At 48.0% G+C, this 14,453-nt stretch overlaps 1 protein-coding gene across 1 annotated transcript in view; it reads left to right on the forward strand.

Moving 5' to 3' along the window:
• Window positions 1-4,952, forward strand: part of LIN52 (lin-52 DREAM MuvB core complex component) — a 70,458-nt gene extending 65,506 nt beyond the window's left edge. The window contains exon 6 of the mRNA XM_010583702.1: window positions 3,797-4,952. Coding sequence (XP_010582004.1) covers window positions 3,797-3,840 — 44 coding nt within the window. The 3' untranslated portion in view covers window positions 3,841-4,952. The remainder of the gene's footprint in view (window positions 1-3,796) is intronic.
• Window positions 4,953-14,453: the final 9,501 nt, after the last annotated feature.

Consider the following 14,453-nt stretch of genomic DNA (forward strand, 5'->3'; position numbering starts at 1 on the left):
AAAAGCCGCTTTGGGGGGGGGGGGGCTGTTGTTGCTTAATATTTGTGCCGACTTGCCTTAACACATCATCTCGCCCTCCGCGCTTTCTCTCCCTGGCGTGCCGTGCTTTCTGCGCCGTGTGCTCTTAACGTCTCTGAGACCGGGGGGCTGAAACACGCCCCGCGCTCGCTGACCCAGGCCCGCCTCGGTTGTGAGCACACCTTAACAGCGTGAAGATACGCCTAGATGGAAAATGGAGTTTCCGCGGGTATTCGTTACTACCTATAAAAATGAGTCGTATTGCATGAATTCTCGTGGGGAATTAACGCAACCCCAAAACCCCCCATCCTCCAGAGCTCTGCTTGGCGGAGGGGAGACGTTCCCCGCCGGGGCCGGGGAGGGAGCAGAGCTCCTGCCAACTTTCAGATGTCACCGGAGCCCAGGCCACAAACTGCTCTCTGCTGTGCCGGGGGCCGGATCCTGCACCCTGCGTGCTGAAGCCCAGCAAGCACCGGCTTTATTTAAACACAAACAGAGCACAGTATCTTTCTGAGCCACAGAGAAGAAGGGCCGAGGGAAATGCAATTTCACAGTAAAAGTATTGTGCGCAATATTAAAGTGAAAGGTTTTGATTATGCCTAGAAAGTCTTTTTCTTTTTTTTTTTTTTTTTTTTTGTAGCCAGATTATCACCCAGCGCACTGGATTTACACTGCATTAGCGATCGCCAAGATTAGAGCAGAATCCCCGGATAACAAACAGGAACACAAGACGTCAATTTATGACATAATAGCAATAGTAATGAAACAATAATCATAGTCGAGAGAAGAAGGATGCAGTGGTGGGTGAGCCAGATCTCTTGGCGCTGAAGAGAAAAGCTGCCTGCATTGGAGTGGCTTTGATTAAAAATCCCTCTGTTGTGTCCAGAAGGATGACTTTATACTTTATTCCTGACAGAGAGGAAAAGCAACAGCCCAGCACAGGTCTGGCAAAGTTGGTGCATGAAAAATCCAGCAACTAGAGGGGCAAGTTAGGAGATGTGACCTGCCCCCTTGACCCTCCTAAGGTCCCAAAAACCCCCTGGACCTCTCAAGAGGAGGTGCACATCAAATGTGGCATTTCTGTGCCTGCAGCTATTTGGAGCACAAGCCCCGACAAGAGAGGCTGCAGGCAGCCCCTGCCCCGCAAAGGGTGTCATCAGGTGAGGAGAGAGGGGCTGTGCTGCTGCCGTGCTGGGGAGCGAGCTGGGTCCTGGCAGCCGGCCTGGCCCCCAGGGATTTGAGACTCCCCCACCTTCCCAGCTCACACGGTGGCGCATGCTGCAGCCGGGCCCACGAGGCCCCTCTTTTTTTTTTCTGCCTGCCCTTTTCTCAGTCAAGTGCTTATTACCACAGCAGGAGGTTTGGGCATGGGCCCCTCTGCACACATAATGCAGGAGCCTATGAGATGCTGGGGGACTCAGTGTCCCCCTCTGTCCGCTTGGTAAAGCCACCACTTCCCAGAGTTTCCCCTGTGCCTGCCATCTCAGGGTGAATCTCTAGACCGTCCTGGGGGGACAGCTCTTTTTTTTTTCTCAATTTATGAGTGTTTTTCTTCCAGCCTTCCCCCCCTCATCATGTGTTTTCCTTTGGCTGAAGCACTGGCTCCGCTCTTTGGGGTCCATCAGCACATTCTGGAGGACCAGCTTGGGAGGGGTGCTCTGTGTGATGGTGTTGCGGATGGTGACATGAGCTGCGGGCGAGCAGTGCTCTCCTGCAGCTCCCTGTTTATTTACGGGCATGCTGCAGATGCACATTGATTTCACTGGCTCATTCCCATTTAGAGCTGGAGCGCTCAAATGACTTACATCAAGGTTGACTAAGCATTTCTATTATCAGCTGCTTTCTTAATCACTCATAACTCTTTCAGTCTGGGAGTGTGAAGTTCTCCAGATCTGATCTCTATCCAAGGAAGTGGTGGTTGCTTTGACTGTGCTGTGTTTGAGCAAAAAGGGCTCAGGTGTTTATGAGGGTAAGTGCCCAAGCCACAGAACCCTCATCCCATTATAAACCAAAACTCTATCTTTGTGGAAATGAAAAAAAACACACCACCAACAGAGAAGCAGGCAGTAGAAATCTGTTAGGGCTAGACTGATGGAGCAGCTTTCAATGATCCACTGAAAATCAATTGCAACAGAGCTGAGTTGTTACAGGTTGAAAAATTGTGCTGAGAGAGGCAGTGTTATTGCTGGTGGGACCCTGCTGCTGCTGCTGCTGCTGCCTGGAGACCTCCCTGCCAACAGGGCTGCACGGCGGGCGAGCGTGCGAGGCGCTGTATGGCCGAGCGCTGCCTCACTGGGGAAGTCAAGGGCCCGGCTGGGACTGCACATGGCCACCTCTTAGGGGAGCACCGCTGGAGCCCGGCTGCTGGCTGGGGAGGTACCTCCTGGAGAGGAGGAGGAAGGGTACGGGGGCAGCGCCAGAGTAGATGAGAGGAATCCGGTGGCTATTCAGGTACAAGACAGGAAAAGATACTTATTCCTATCCCTGACCTTGTTTGAACCTTACTGGCCACTCCAGCTGTACCACACTCTGCTGTCCTGCAGGTAGTGCCCCAGCTGGGAAAATGCTCTTCTCCTGCTTGGCACTGTCATAACAAACACAAGAAAAAAGCTGGGTGAGCAATGAAGCCATGCCATTTTCTGAGTTTGAAAAAGCAAAGACTGTAACTATTGCATTAATTGTTTTGGCCAAGGAGTTAGAAACGGCAGTAGGGAATTAACAACAACGCACCTGTCATTCTGTCTGTATGCAACACTGGGTATTTGTAAGAATCATGACCACCATCTTGTTTACTTTGCGCAATGCCATAACATCGAGGCCGGCCACGTTTTGGTTTGGTCATTCCTTGCTGCATTGCCCTGGCAAGTAGCAGCAGTGGTTTGAGGGAAAGGCACTGCTGCTCTAGACAGCTGATCCTATGAAAGGCATGAGCTCCTCTGGACTTGACAGCTAACTGGAGCAAGGTGGAGAGTGAGCTCCTCCTGACCAATCCTCTGTGCAGCTCTGCCCCAAGATTATAAAAATAAAGTGCTCAGGTTAGAAAGTACTTAAAACGCGCGTTGTGATTCTCCTACACCTGTTCATTACAATGCAATCTGCAATCACATATCTGCAGTGCTGCAGTCTCTCCCTGGTCATGCCTGAAACTAACTTCAGCCATAACTGGGTAACTTCACCAATAACAATGGCCAGTCCCCCTGGGCCAGAGGTTTTGGGCTAGCCTAGAGTGGGCTGCCTGTCCTGAGCTCCTGCTGGCCCTGGGCCCCACGGAAAGGTGCGCAGCAGCCTGTCAACATCAGGCGCTTAAGAAAACCGTGAAAGAAGGTCACAAATTTCATAACCATTCAATGTCGTGTGGTAGCACCCGGTGAACAGCCTCATCCTGGCACTGAGGGTATGCATGCACACAGGTGTGCAAGTCTGCTTAGCAAGGTGCAAGCATGCTGCGTTCCTGGGCAGGAGCCACCTTGGGTCCAGGAGCAGCTGTGTCCGAGCCAGGAGCCTTGAGGGGGGTCCAGACATGAGGCTGGGTGTGGAGATGCTCCAGCACAGCTTGGTGCTGCCAGGCTGGAGCCGGCTGCCAGCCACAGCAAACCCGCATCTGTCCCTGCTTGTCTGTGTAGGCACATACCTAATAACCATTACTGCTTCCCAGAGCAAGTTTCTAGGCTTCATTATATTTTTACTTGTCTTGCAGGGGATACAGCAGGCGCTCTGATAAATGAAGAGAAAGGGCTGCTTGCTTTGCAGGGGATTTATGTGACAGTCTCTCTCTCAGCCCAGGAAATCCTTCGTGCCATTCCTCACGGTTGGCATCCCTAGCCAGCTGCGGATAGGGTGCACCGGACCCTGGGAGCCTGCGGATGAGCGTGCCGTCACTGTCTGTGCTCACCAGCGGCGTCCGCCCGGGGCCGCGGCAGAGTTACCCAGCTGAATCTGAGTGCTACTGAAAGACGGACACTGTGCCAGCTTGTTCCCAGTGCTGCTCCAGTGACCTGAGCTACCCTTCACAACCGGAGCGGCTCCAGGAGACCCTTGCATGAGGAGCCCCCGGTGCATCACTGTCCGTGCCTGAGAGCGTGGCCGCTGCACCATCCCTGCGCGTCCCAGTCCCTCACTCACCGCAGATGCTGAAGGCTGCAGGGTCTGTTGGTGGGGTCATGGTGCTGGAAGGGGACACCACTGCTGAGGGGGCAGAGGGCACGGACGGCCCCGGGCTAGAGGCCACGCATGTGAAGGCAGCAGCAGCCTGTGCGGGGCGCGCTGCCCGGCATCCCGAGGCCGTGGCGGGGAGCAAGCAGGGACCATATGGAAGGTGCCGCCAAATGAGGCCGTTGAAGCAAAGGCTGCAAATGGGTTTAGTAGACAGCCAGACATTTTGAGGAGGGGGGAGGCAGAGGGGGGAGTGGAGGAGAGCAGGAGAAAGGGAGAGCCTGGCGCCGTGGCCAAGAGGGACCCGCCGGAACACACAGGCGTGGTGGGCAGCACTCCCTTTCCTCCCACCCCACACCTTCTCCCGGTGCCCTAACTTTAAGACCCCTCAAAGGGAAGAGGGGACCAAGGTGTCATGGCCCCTTCTTTGTTTTTAATTACTTCCCATTTTAATCTTGATTTGCACGTCGATCTCTCAGAAGTGGGCCAGGGACTCTACAAAGCCCTCGTCAGCAACTCCCCCAATAATAAACAGGAAAAGGCTTAAGGGGCAAATCACTTGCATGTTAATGAGACTGTTTCCTGGAGTCAAGAGAGAAAACAGCAAACAAACAAATGGACTGAATTCCAGCGGCAGCTGTTTGCTCCTTAATCTCGGCTCGTCAGAGCTGCCCTTTGATGGGACACAATCTACACAAACGATTGTGCTAAATCTTCTAATCTACGTCCTCATTATTACATCCCTTCTTACGCATGTAAATCAGGGACAAACTCATTTTAATATGTAGATAGATTATGGAAGGGAAGGGGAGGGGATTGGAGGGGAAAGGAGCTGCTGGTGGTGTCTGCGCCTGTTCAGAGGGGTGTTAATGAGAAGCGCAGGGAGGGGAACTGTCTGCAGAGACCCCCAGGGTACCGGGAGGAAGAGGAGGACCTGTTGTCAGGGCAAAAAGGGGGGTATAAAGGGGCAAGGACACTGGCACTGGGATGCTGGAGAAGACATGGGCACGGGACAGCATTGGCAAGGCGATCTGACAGGGTGCTGAGGAGGACCTCACCCCGGCATCCCCCCAGGCCCTCTGCCCATGCACTCAGCCCCCGGCTTTGTCAAGGTGGGATGCTGGAGGAGGGCTTGGTGGTGGCATAGTGAGAGGTGACAGGGCCACACTGCGGGGGCACGCCGGGGCCCTGGCATTGTCCCTGGATGCCTTGCAGTGCAGGGCCTCCTTGCAGCACAGCACAGTGGTCTCCCACCCCTCCTCAACCCGCCCACTCCTGGCACTGTTAGCGGGCTGAGGATCAGACCAACCAGCTTCACCCGGGTTGGAATAGCAGGCTGACACCTCAGGCTGCAGAGTCCAGGGAAACAGCCTACACTGCCTTCAAACAAATGTTGTTAGAGCTACGATTATGATCTTTAATAATGTTCAATTTGGTTGCCTTCATAGCAAACACAACTGTGGGAAAAAGAGCTGTCCTGCATTTCACTGCCTCTGGCATCTCCTAATCCAATTGCCAACCTGCAACCTGCCCCTTAACCTTCTTCTTCCACTGGAACAAGGTGGGAGAACAACAAGGTTGTGCAGCACCAGCCTTATGTAGCTGAGCCACCTCATACTTCTCTGCTTCAGGAGGGGCAGCCTCCTGGTAAAATAGGAAAAAATATTTTAAAACCAAGCTGGTTAGTTCACAAATTCCCCATTGACCTCACACCTGTGAAGGAAGGATGCAGAAGATAAGAAGTAGGTTGGAGCACAAAAGGTGAGTATAGAAGAACAGCAGAGGCATGCAGGAATATAATCAGAAAGGCCAAGCATAAAAGAAGTTTGCAAGTAGCAGGATAATCAAAGGGAACAAGAAATCATTCTGTAAATTCATTAGTAGCAAGAAGAAGACTAAGCAAAATATTGGATCACTGCTCAACAGGGAGTGAAAATTATTGACAGAGGATAATATTAGAGAAACTAGTAACAGTGATAAAGAGGTAAGATCCTGGCATAGAATAAGGAAAGGGTATGGTAGAGGTAATGTTATTGAATTAGATGCATTCAGATTGATTGGGTGTAATGAGCTTCATTGTAGGGACTTAGAGATTTGGCTACAGCACTCTCAGAGTCAGTAGTGGCTGTCTTGCAGAACCTGTAGAGATGTGGTAGAGCACAGGAAAACCACAGGCATCGCTCTTTAAAAAGCAAAGGAAAGAGTGATGGGTAATTATGGACCAACCAGCTTAACTCCCATTCCCATTAAAATGCTGGAATAAATCACAGAGTTATCTCTAAATATCAAAGGCAAAATGAGACAATCAATTGCATTCAGTATGGATTTGTCAAGGATCAGGCCCTTCCAGTCACTCTAAGTTCTTGCTCTTGCAAGGCAACAGGTCTTGTAGATAAGGAAGGAACAGAAGATGTTGTGTATCTTTACTTCAATAAGCTGTTTAGGCTCCATTTCAAAAGCTATCTTTATGAGTAAACTAGGGAAATATAAATTAGCAGAAGCTACCGTTAGATAGATAAAAAATTAGTTGAAAAACTGTGCTCAGCAGATAGTCATCAGTGGTTTACTATCAAAAGAAAGAATAGCTCCACAAAGATCTATTCTGGGTCTGGTTCTGTTCACTGATTTAATTAACAACATGGTTGACAAAAGAGAGAGTGGGCACATCAGGAAGACACAGAACTGGAAGGCACTTTAAGTACACTGGAGGACAGGCTTAGCATTCAAAATAATCTTGGCAAATTGGGAAAGTGGTTGAAAAAACATAGATGAAAGTCAGTAAGAAACCATGCAAAGAATGTCAGTGATGCAGAAAAAATGAAATACATAAACAGAGGTTGGAAAACAACTTGTTAGGCAGCAATTCTTCAAAAAAAGCACTAGGGGTTAGAATGGATTACAAACCCTGTCAAAAATAGTATGCTGTCACAAAAAAGCAAACCTCCTACTGTAAGCAATAAATAAGACTACAGCTGTCAAGACCTCTGGAAATTACCTTTCCTTCTAATTAGCATTGGTGAGACTTTAGCTGGTGTTTTGAGCCCAGTTTTGGCATTGCCTTTCAATGGGGACCCATTGGAGGGTGTCTAAAGGAGAGCAACAAGAATGATCACAGATCTGAGACATGTCCTGCAAGGAAAAACTGAATGAAGTAGTGTGGCATAACTTGAAGAGGGAAGACTGAGAGAGGATAAAAGAAAATCCCCAGCCACATATTTGTAAAGGGAGAGGGAAAAAATCAGTCTTCTGTGCCCATGGCAGGCAGGTAAGTCCACAGGAAATCGTAACAAGAAAGATCTGTGTTAGACATTAGGAGCAAAATTAAGAAAAAGGGGTGGGGGGGAGGGGGGTGGCAGAGACTGCAAGGGAGACACTGGGCGAGATGACTTAGGTGCTTGTCCATCTGTAAAGAATGAGACAGGTATAGCCGGTCATGCCACAAGATGGAGAGGAGGAAGAGATGGCCTCTCCAGGTCCCTTCCAGTCCTAGTTTTCTAGGAGTCCATCTCCTCATTTCTGACATCTACCATCTAACCTTCAGCAATACTGGAGATGGAAGTACACAGAGAGGGATGAGACATAAGGTAGTGCCACTGGTTCACTGAACACATCACTGCTCTCCTCACTCACACCCCAGCGTATGCTTACTAACCAGGAATGATGACAGGATGGAGACCTGAGAGATGACAGAGACCTAAAAGATGACCAGAGCCTTAGGATGGACAAAGTGTTGGCCCCTACCACCTTCTGGGATCTGGCTAAAAGAAAAGGGCAGGAGCATGACACCCAGATCACTGCCATGCCAGCCCATGACCGACTGAGCATTGCTGCTAGAGTTAAAACAGTGGTGTGAGCATCTGCTTCCCTATCGCCACCAGATAACAGACCTGATTACTGGTACTGCTCCTCCCTGCTAGGAAATCTAAATCAAGCAATGGCTTGAAGACGTACTATGAACTGTCTATATACCTTAATAGAAGTATCTATTTCTGCAACATTTCCTTGGGGAAATCTTGAAAGGTTGGAAATGTATCAGGCTGGAATGAGTATCCACCTCAAGTAATGGAGTTTCAAGTAAAGGTTCGAAATCTTTTCCTTGCCTCTTTCTCTCTATTGCCAGCTATTTTCAGTCTGTATGTTTGTCCTCTGTCACCTTCTTTCCTTGGCCCCATGCATTCCTGTTCATAGAATAGAATCATAGAATCATTTATGTTGGAAAAGACCCTTAAGATCATCGAGTCCAACTGTAAACCTAACACTGCCGAATTCCACCAATAAACCATGTCCCTAAGTGCCACATCTACACGTCTTTTAAATACCTCCAGGGATGGTGACTCAACCACTTCCGTGGGCAGCCGGTTCCAATGCCTGACAACCCTTTCGGTGAAGAAATTTTTCCTAATACCCAAGCTAAACCTCCCCTGGCACAACTTGAGGCCATTTCCTCTTGTCCTATCACTTGGTACTTGGGAAGACACCAACACCCACCTTGCTACAACCTCCTTTCAGGTAGTTGTAGAGAGTCATAAGGTCTCCCCTGAGCCTCCTTTTCTCCAGACCAAACAACTCCAGTTCCCTCAGCTGCTCCTCACAAGACTTGTGCTCTAGACCCTTCACCAGCTCTGTTGCCCTTCTCTGGACACGCTCCAGCACCTCAATGTCTTTCTTGTAGCAAGGGGCCCAAAACTGAACACAGTATTTGAGGTGCAGCCTCACCAGTGCCGAGTACAGGGGGATGATCACTTCCCTAGTCCTGCTGGCCACACTATTTCTGATACAAGCCAAGATGCTTGTATCACACTTCATGTTCCACATACCGTTGTCTGTCTGGGGAGCAGAAAGCCTTTCATGCTTTCTTTTGAGATGAGAGACAGACCACAAGATGATCATGGTCCCTTGGCCAGATGGGCCTTGGACTTAAATTCGCTATATCCGGGATTAAAGGTGGACACGTTCCCAGGCTCCATCTTTCTTCAGGCTGCTATGAGCAGCTCACCACTGTGTTCCTGCAGTTGTGCCGATTCTCATGTTGCATTGTCTGCCAAGCCAGGTTATTAGCTCTGGTCTTCAAAGTTCACTCAGAGTCAGTTATGTCTGAGTCTGCATTTTCATCACGGCCCACCTGTTCCTTTGGGAAAATGCAGTTGACTAAGTCCATGATGAAGTGAGGGAAACTGGAGATGAAACGGAGATAAATGTCAGGGAGGTTTGGCTACTGAATAAGTTTGCAGAGGGAATACGCTACTCCAAACTGGATAGGTTTAGGACACACAGCAATGCTCCCTTGCTTAAGAAGCTTTTCCACTACAGCAGAAAAGAGGGCTTAATATTATAAAGTATAACTAAAACAAACAAACAAACAAAAAGCAATAGTCCCTTCTTAACAGACTATACTAGCAGTTACCAAAATAGTTTAATGGTCATAAGGAAAAATGGTTTGAGACCCTGAGACATCCAGCAGCTCCCAGTATGCTTAAGGAAGAGCAGTATTGGGAAAAACACAGAGCGTACAGATTGCAGGAACACATATCAAAGAGGTTGGGGAGGGGGGTGAGGAGGGTTGGGACAGGATGTGGTACATGGTGCAGGATTTTCCTGCAATGCAGATGCCTTCACCAGGACCCATATAAGCCAAGCGGGCAGGATGCAAGGGGTGGGCAGCATTGCACAGCTCCTGTGCCTGGCAATTGTGGCTACCACCAGTAAGAGGGCAAGTGTGTGAGAGTGAAAAGACCTGATCTATCAAATGCTCCCCATGACAGAGCTCCCACAGTCCTGCCAGTTACTCTGGGCAAATGTCTACAGTCTAATGTCATCCATCCCCTCTCAGTGCTCACCTTTATCCTGTGCATAGGTGACCTGCATTTCACTTAGTGACTACCACTTCTCTTCCTCGTGTGAGCCCAAATCTTTAGTCTTCCTCATCAGATTTTGTACATTTCTGGTAGCTGAAGGATTACTACTGCCCTCCCTTTAGTTATCACTTAAGCAAGTCAGGCACATCTATGCATGGCTCACAGGCCAAAACCACAAGTTCCCAGTCATTTTCTTTCCTCGTCTCTAAACTATGTTTAGTTTGTCAGTATTTCCTTAAAAAACAAATGCGCAAAACTATGCACAGAAAATTTGAGTCTTAACATCAGAGCAATACAGCATCAGCGGGCTGCTCCATAATGTCATGCTTCTGAACGTGGAGTTGTCTCAATCCATTTTAGAGTTTTTGTCATATTGCAAATGTACATTGTGATCACACCAAACTATTATTTCCAGCTGTTCTCACTGTCCAGCTCTCTCAGGAATATTTTTGGCTCTGGGCACAGCTTGGCTTGCTTTCTCCATCATTTATGAAGACTTGAAGAAGGGCAGATTTAAACTCTCCTTGCTGGAGAACTTCTGTCCCAGCCTGACAGTTACACTCAGAGCCTATTATTTACAGTAATCTGGCTGCATTCTCATTCTCATTTCAGATAACTCCTATCTGAAAATTCACAATCATTTTCCCAGTGACAATTTCACATTTTGCTAATTAGAACCTCAAGAACAGACCTGAAAAGGGAATTTTTTTAGTCAACAAAATAAACCACAGAGCTGAACAAAGCCTGGTATATTTCTGACACCGGGCAAGAAGGTCACTTGAACCAGTTTAATTTCATTTGGATTGTGTCCTTGGCAATTCAACCTGAATTTATTTTGACAAACAAATCTTATGAGTAGTTTTCCCACACGTTGAATGCGTCTGTGGTGTTCCCTTCCTCTAACAGTTCTGTAATGCTAAGACAATTCAGTATGCATAGCAAAATTCCTCCTGTTATGACAGAGTGATGGAAATTAGATTTTTGCCATAGCAATTGAGTCTAGCATTCTTTCCCCCTTTGGAAGATAAATTTACCTATCATGCTTCTTTCTTCAGCACCTAGCTCTGTGGCATCCAAATGTAGCAGAAAAATAATACAACCACAGCCCAGAACAAGAACTTCTTTTTAATCTTCGCCCTTGTTCTAAGGCAGAGGAATATGCATTTGTGCTGTTCCATTACTGCAAAGGCAGAACAATGTGTTGTCTCCCTTAGCATGGGATCCATCTTGCCTAACTTTAGATGCCTACACCTGAGCTAGTCATGGGCTACTTTTGTAGTTGATATCAATCTTGTCAATAAAGTCAATGGAGATGCAATTCCTCTAATCCAGTGCGGACAACTATTTCAAGGTAAGATGAACTGTGCCCTAGGCTCTGTAGAGCCTGTTGACCAGAGCCCTCTGGCTGGAATGGGAATGTGCTCAATGTAGACTCTCTATGCTGTAGGTGTTCACGCTGGGTCTGATGAATCCCATTGCTGCATTGTGTTCTCTCTCTGGACATTATTTGACTCCAGACATCCGTTTGCTCATTCTGGTAGTTCCCATATAGATGACAATAAGCACGGATTTGGGGGAAGTTTTTTCCTATTGCTGCTAACACAATGCTTTACTTCAGATCCTCTGTGGTGCTCAGCTATTGCCTTTGATCATGAAAGCTCTCTTTGAAGGCTATCTACATAAGTTTGTCCTGATTCACAAAATCAGGGTTCGGGACAAGCAATGAGGGATTGGACCACGTCTATCAAAGAGCACAGAGGCATTTTTGAAGAGTAAGAAATAGTCCCTGGGGTTAAGATTGGGCCTGCACAAGGTACTAGGCTGGGAAGCCGGCTGGTATTCATCCACCCAGCAGTGCTGGTGGCAGGTGGCTAGCTGTTGAGAGATTTTCATTTTGCAAGATAGCAGCCCCTGGTCATAGGGAAATGACACTCGGTCACTTGTGAAGCCTGGTGTGCCTGCGACTGAGCCAAGCCTGCTCTGTCCCTTGGCCCTGGCTCAGGGCACTCAGCTCCCCTGAGCAGGCTGAGCTGGAGGCTTACTCCCAGGGAAAGACCATCATTGCCCAGGGCCTTTCCGCAGCCTGCTCGGCTCCTCCTGGGATAACTGAGATGGGGCAGTCCCTGTGCTGCTGCCCCAGCCCCATGGCTGGGTCAGTGCAGCGCTGGAGCATCACACAGTAAATTGGGGTGGCGAATAGAACTGGGTTAGAAACAACCTCTTCCTGGGAGGCAAGGGGTGTCTTCAGATGCCAATTTGGCCAGTATGTTCTGCCTTGGGAGAAATGATGTTCAATACAGTTTGGTCCCTCGGGTCGAGTGAGACAGCTCGGGCTTGATGGCCTCTTGTATGTGTGTTAATATCCAGCACACAATACCCAAATATCTCCAGCATCCCCCCTCGCACCTGAGTCCTCCCAGGGAGCAAGGGCAGCTTTTGGAGACTCCTCATTAGGTCACCGGCCTTGGGAGCTGAAATCTCCCCTCCCCCACCTCTGTACACAACTGTTCCTCATTTACATAAATTATCTCTATTCAATTATCTGTCCAGATGTCCGAATTGTGCCACGAGTGATCTGTGAATGAATTAAAAATGGAATATAATTTAATAATAACTGATTAGAAGGAGATTAGTTGTTATATAAAAAGGAAAAACCAAGAGATAGCTAGTTGCCCTTAATCCGAGCCAATCCACAGTAATTATAGAAACACAGTCTCGCTTGCTCGCCTTCCCCATTTCTCTTCTTCTCCCCCCCTCATTTTCTCTCTTTCTCCTTTTCCCTTTTCTCTCTGTCCTTTCTTTCCTCCCTCTCTCCCCTCTCTCTTTTCTTTTTCGTTACGTGGTCTCCATCCCTCCTTCGCCTTCTCTCCACTTTCTCCTCCTGACGTACCTACGTCAACAGAGTCAAAGCGCCTCTGGCTGCTGATATACCCGTGTAGCTGGGGATGTTCTGGCAGGTCCGACCAGCAAGAGCTTTCAGCTGCATTAATGTCCTGTCTTTCAAGCCATGTTAATGATGTGTCTTTATACTCTCACTTTTCTGTTAAACATTTCTGGAATTGCTGCTTTTTCCCTGGGTTCCTAAGCCAAACTCTTTTCAGGTTTCCCTCTCCATGTCTTTCAGAGCTGTGCAGAGCAATTTCTACATTGTGCTGGATGTAATAAAACCATAAGCAGTGCAGAGGCTCCAGGTCCTCCTCTTGCACCAGGAGGAACCAGCAGCAAGTCCCCAAGCCGCCACGGTGCCTCCTCCTGCAGGAGCATGCCCAGACTTTTCCAGGAAACTTGTCATGGATTTATTTTTTCAGTGATATTTTCTCCTCTCCCAAACATACAGCCACAATACCCCAGAGCCAGGCTGAAAGAGAGAGTGCAGCACTTGTCTATGTATTGGAGGCAGAAAAAATTCGAGAGAAAAATACAACACCCTGCTTCTTGAATACTCCATGGGCATCTTTCATATCCTCCACTGTCCCCCACCTTGTCTAACAGAGCTCTCTCCCTCTCTCCCAGCTGGGACTACTGGTGCAAACCTCCATCATTTGCTGTGATTTGCAATGGCATGAAGCTGAATAACTAAAAACTGTTATTAGTTTATTTTTACTTCTCTTGTAAATTAGAACAAGGAAAAAAAATCATTTGCTGATGTTGACTGCCAAGCTGGAGTGAACCGTTTATTTTAGGTAATTTCATAACATGATTTGGAAACTGGCAGCTAGCAACCTAAGAAGTCAGATTTACCCCCTAGTTCAACATGGAGCTTGTCAGATGTGGGAAGTGATGATTAGGGATATGGCTTAGAGAAACACTCTTTTACAAGAAAAATTAAGCTGAAAACCCAAACATATTCACTGTCATAGACTCATCTACCTGTACTAAGGTACCAGATATTTAAAACCTTCAATGTCTTGGCTTGCTATGTCAATGCTCTGTTGTGGTTTAGCCCTGGCCAGCAACTAAGCACCACGCAGCTGCTCACTCACTTGGGGGAGAGACTCAGGGAAAAAAAAGTAAAGCTCATGGGTTGAGATAAGAACAGTTCAATAAAACAGAAAGGAAGAAACTAATAATGATAATAATAACAATAATAAAATGACAACAACAACAATAATAATAGGATTGGAATATATAAGTGATGCACAATGCAATTGCTCACCACTCGCTGACTGATGCCCAGCTAGTTCCCGAGCAGTGATCCCCCCATGCCAACTGCCCCCAGTTTATATACTAGACATGACATCACACGGTATGGAATACCCCTTTGGCCAGTTTGGGTCAGCTGCCCTGGCTGGGTCCCCTCCCAACTTCTTGTGCCCCTCCAGCCTTCTTGCTAGCTGGGCATGAAAAGCTGAAAAATCCTTGACTTAGTCTGAACACCACTTAGCAACAACTGAAAACATCAGTTGTGTTATCAACATTATTCTCACG

The sequence above is a fragment of the Haliaeetus leucocephalus genome, unplaced genomic scaffold (genome assembly GCF_000737465.1).
Source record: "Haliaeetus leucocephalus isolate CR32 unplaced genomic scaffold, Haliaeetus_leucocephalus-4.0 Scaffold932, whole genome shotgun sequence".
Lineage (NCBI taxonomy): Eukaryota > Metazoa > Chordata > Aves > Accipitriformes > Accipitridae > Haliaeetus > Haliaeetus leucocephalus.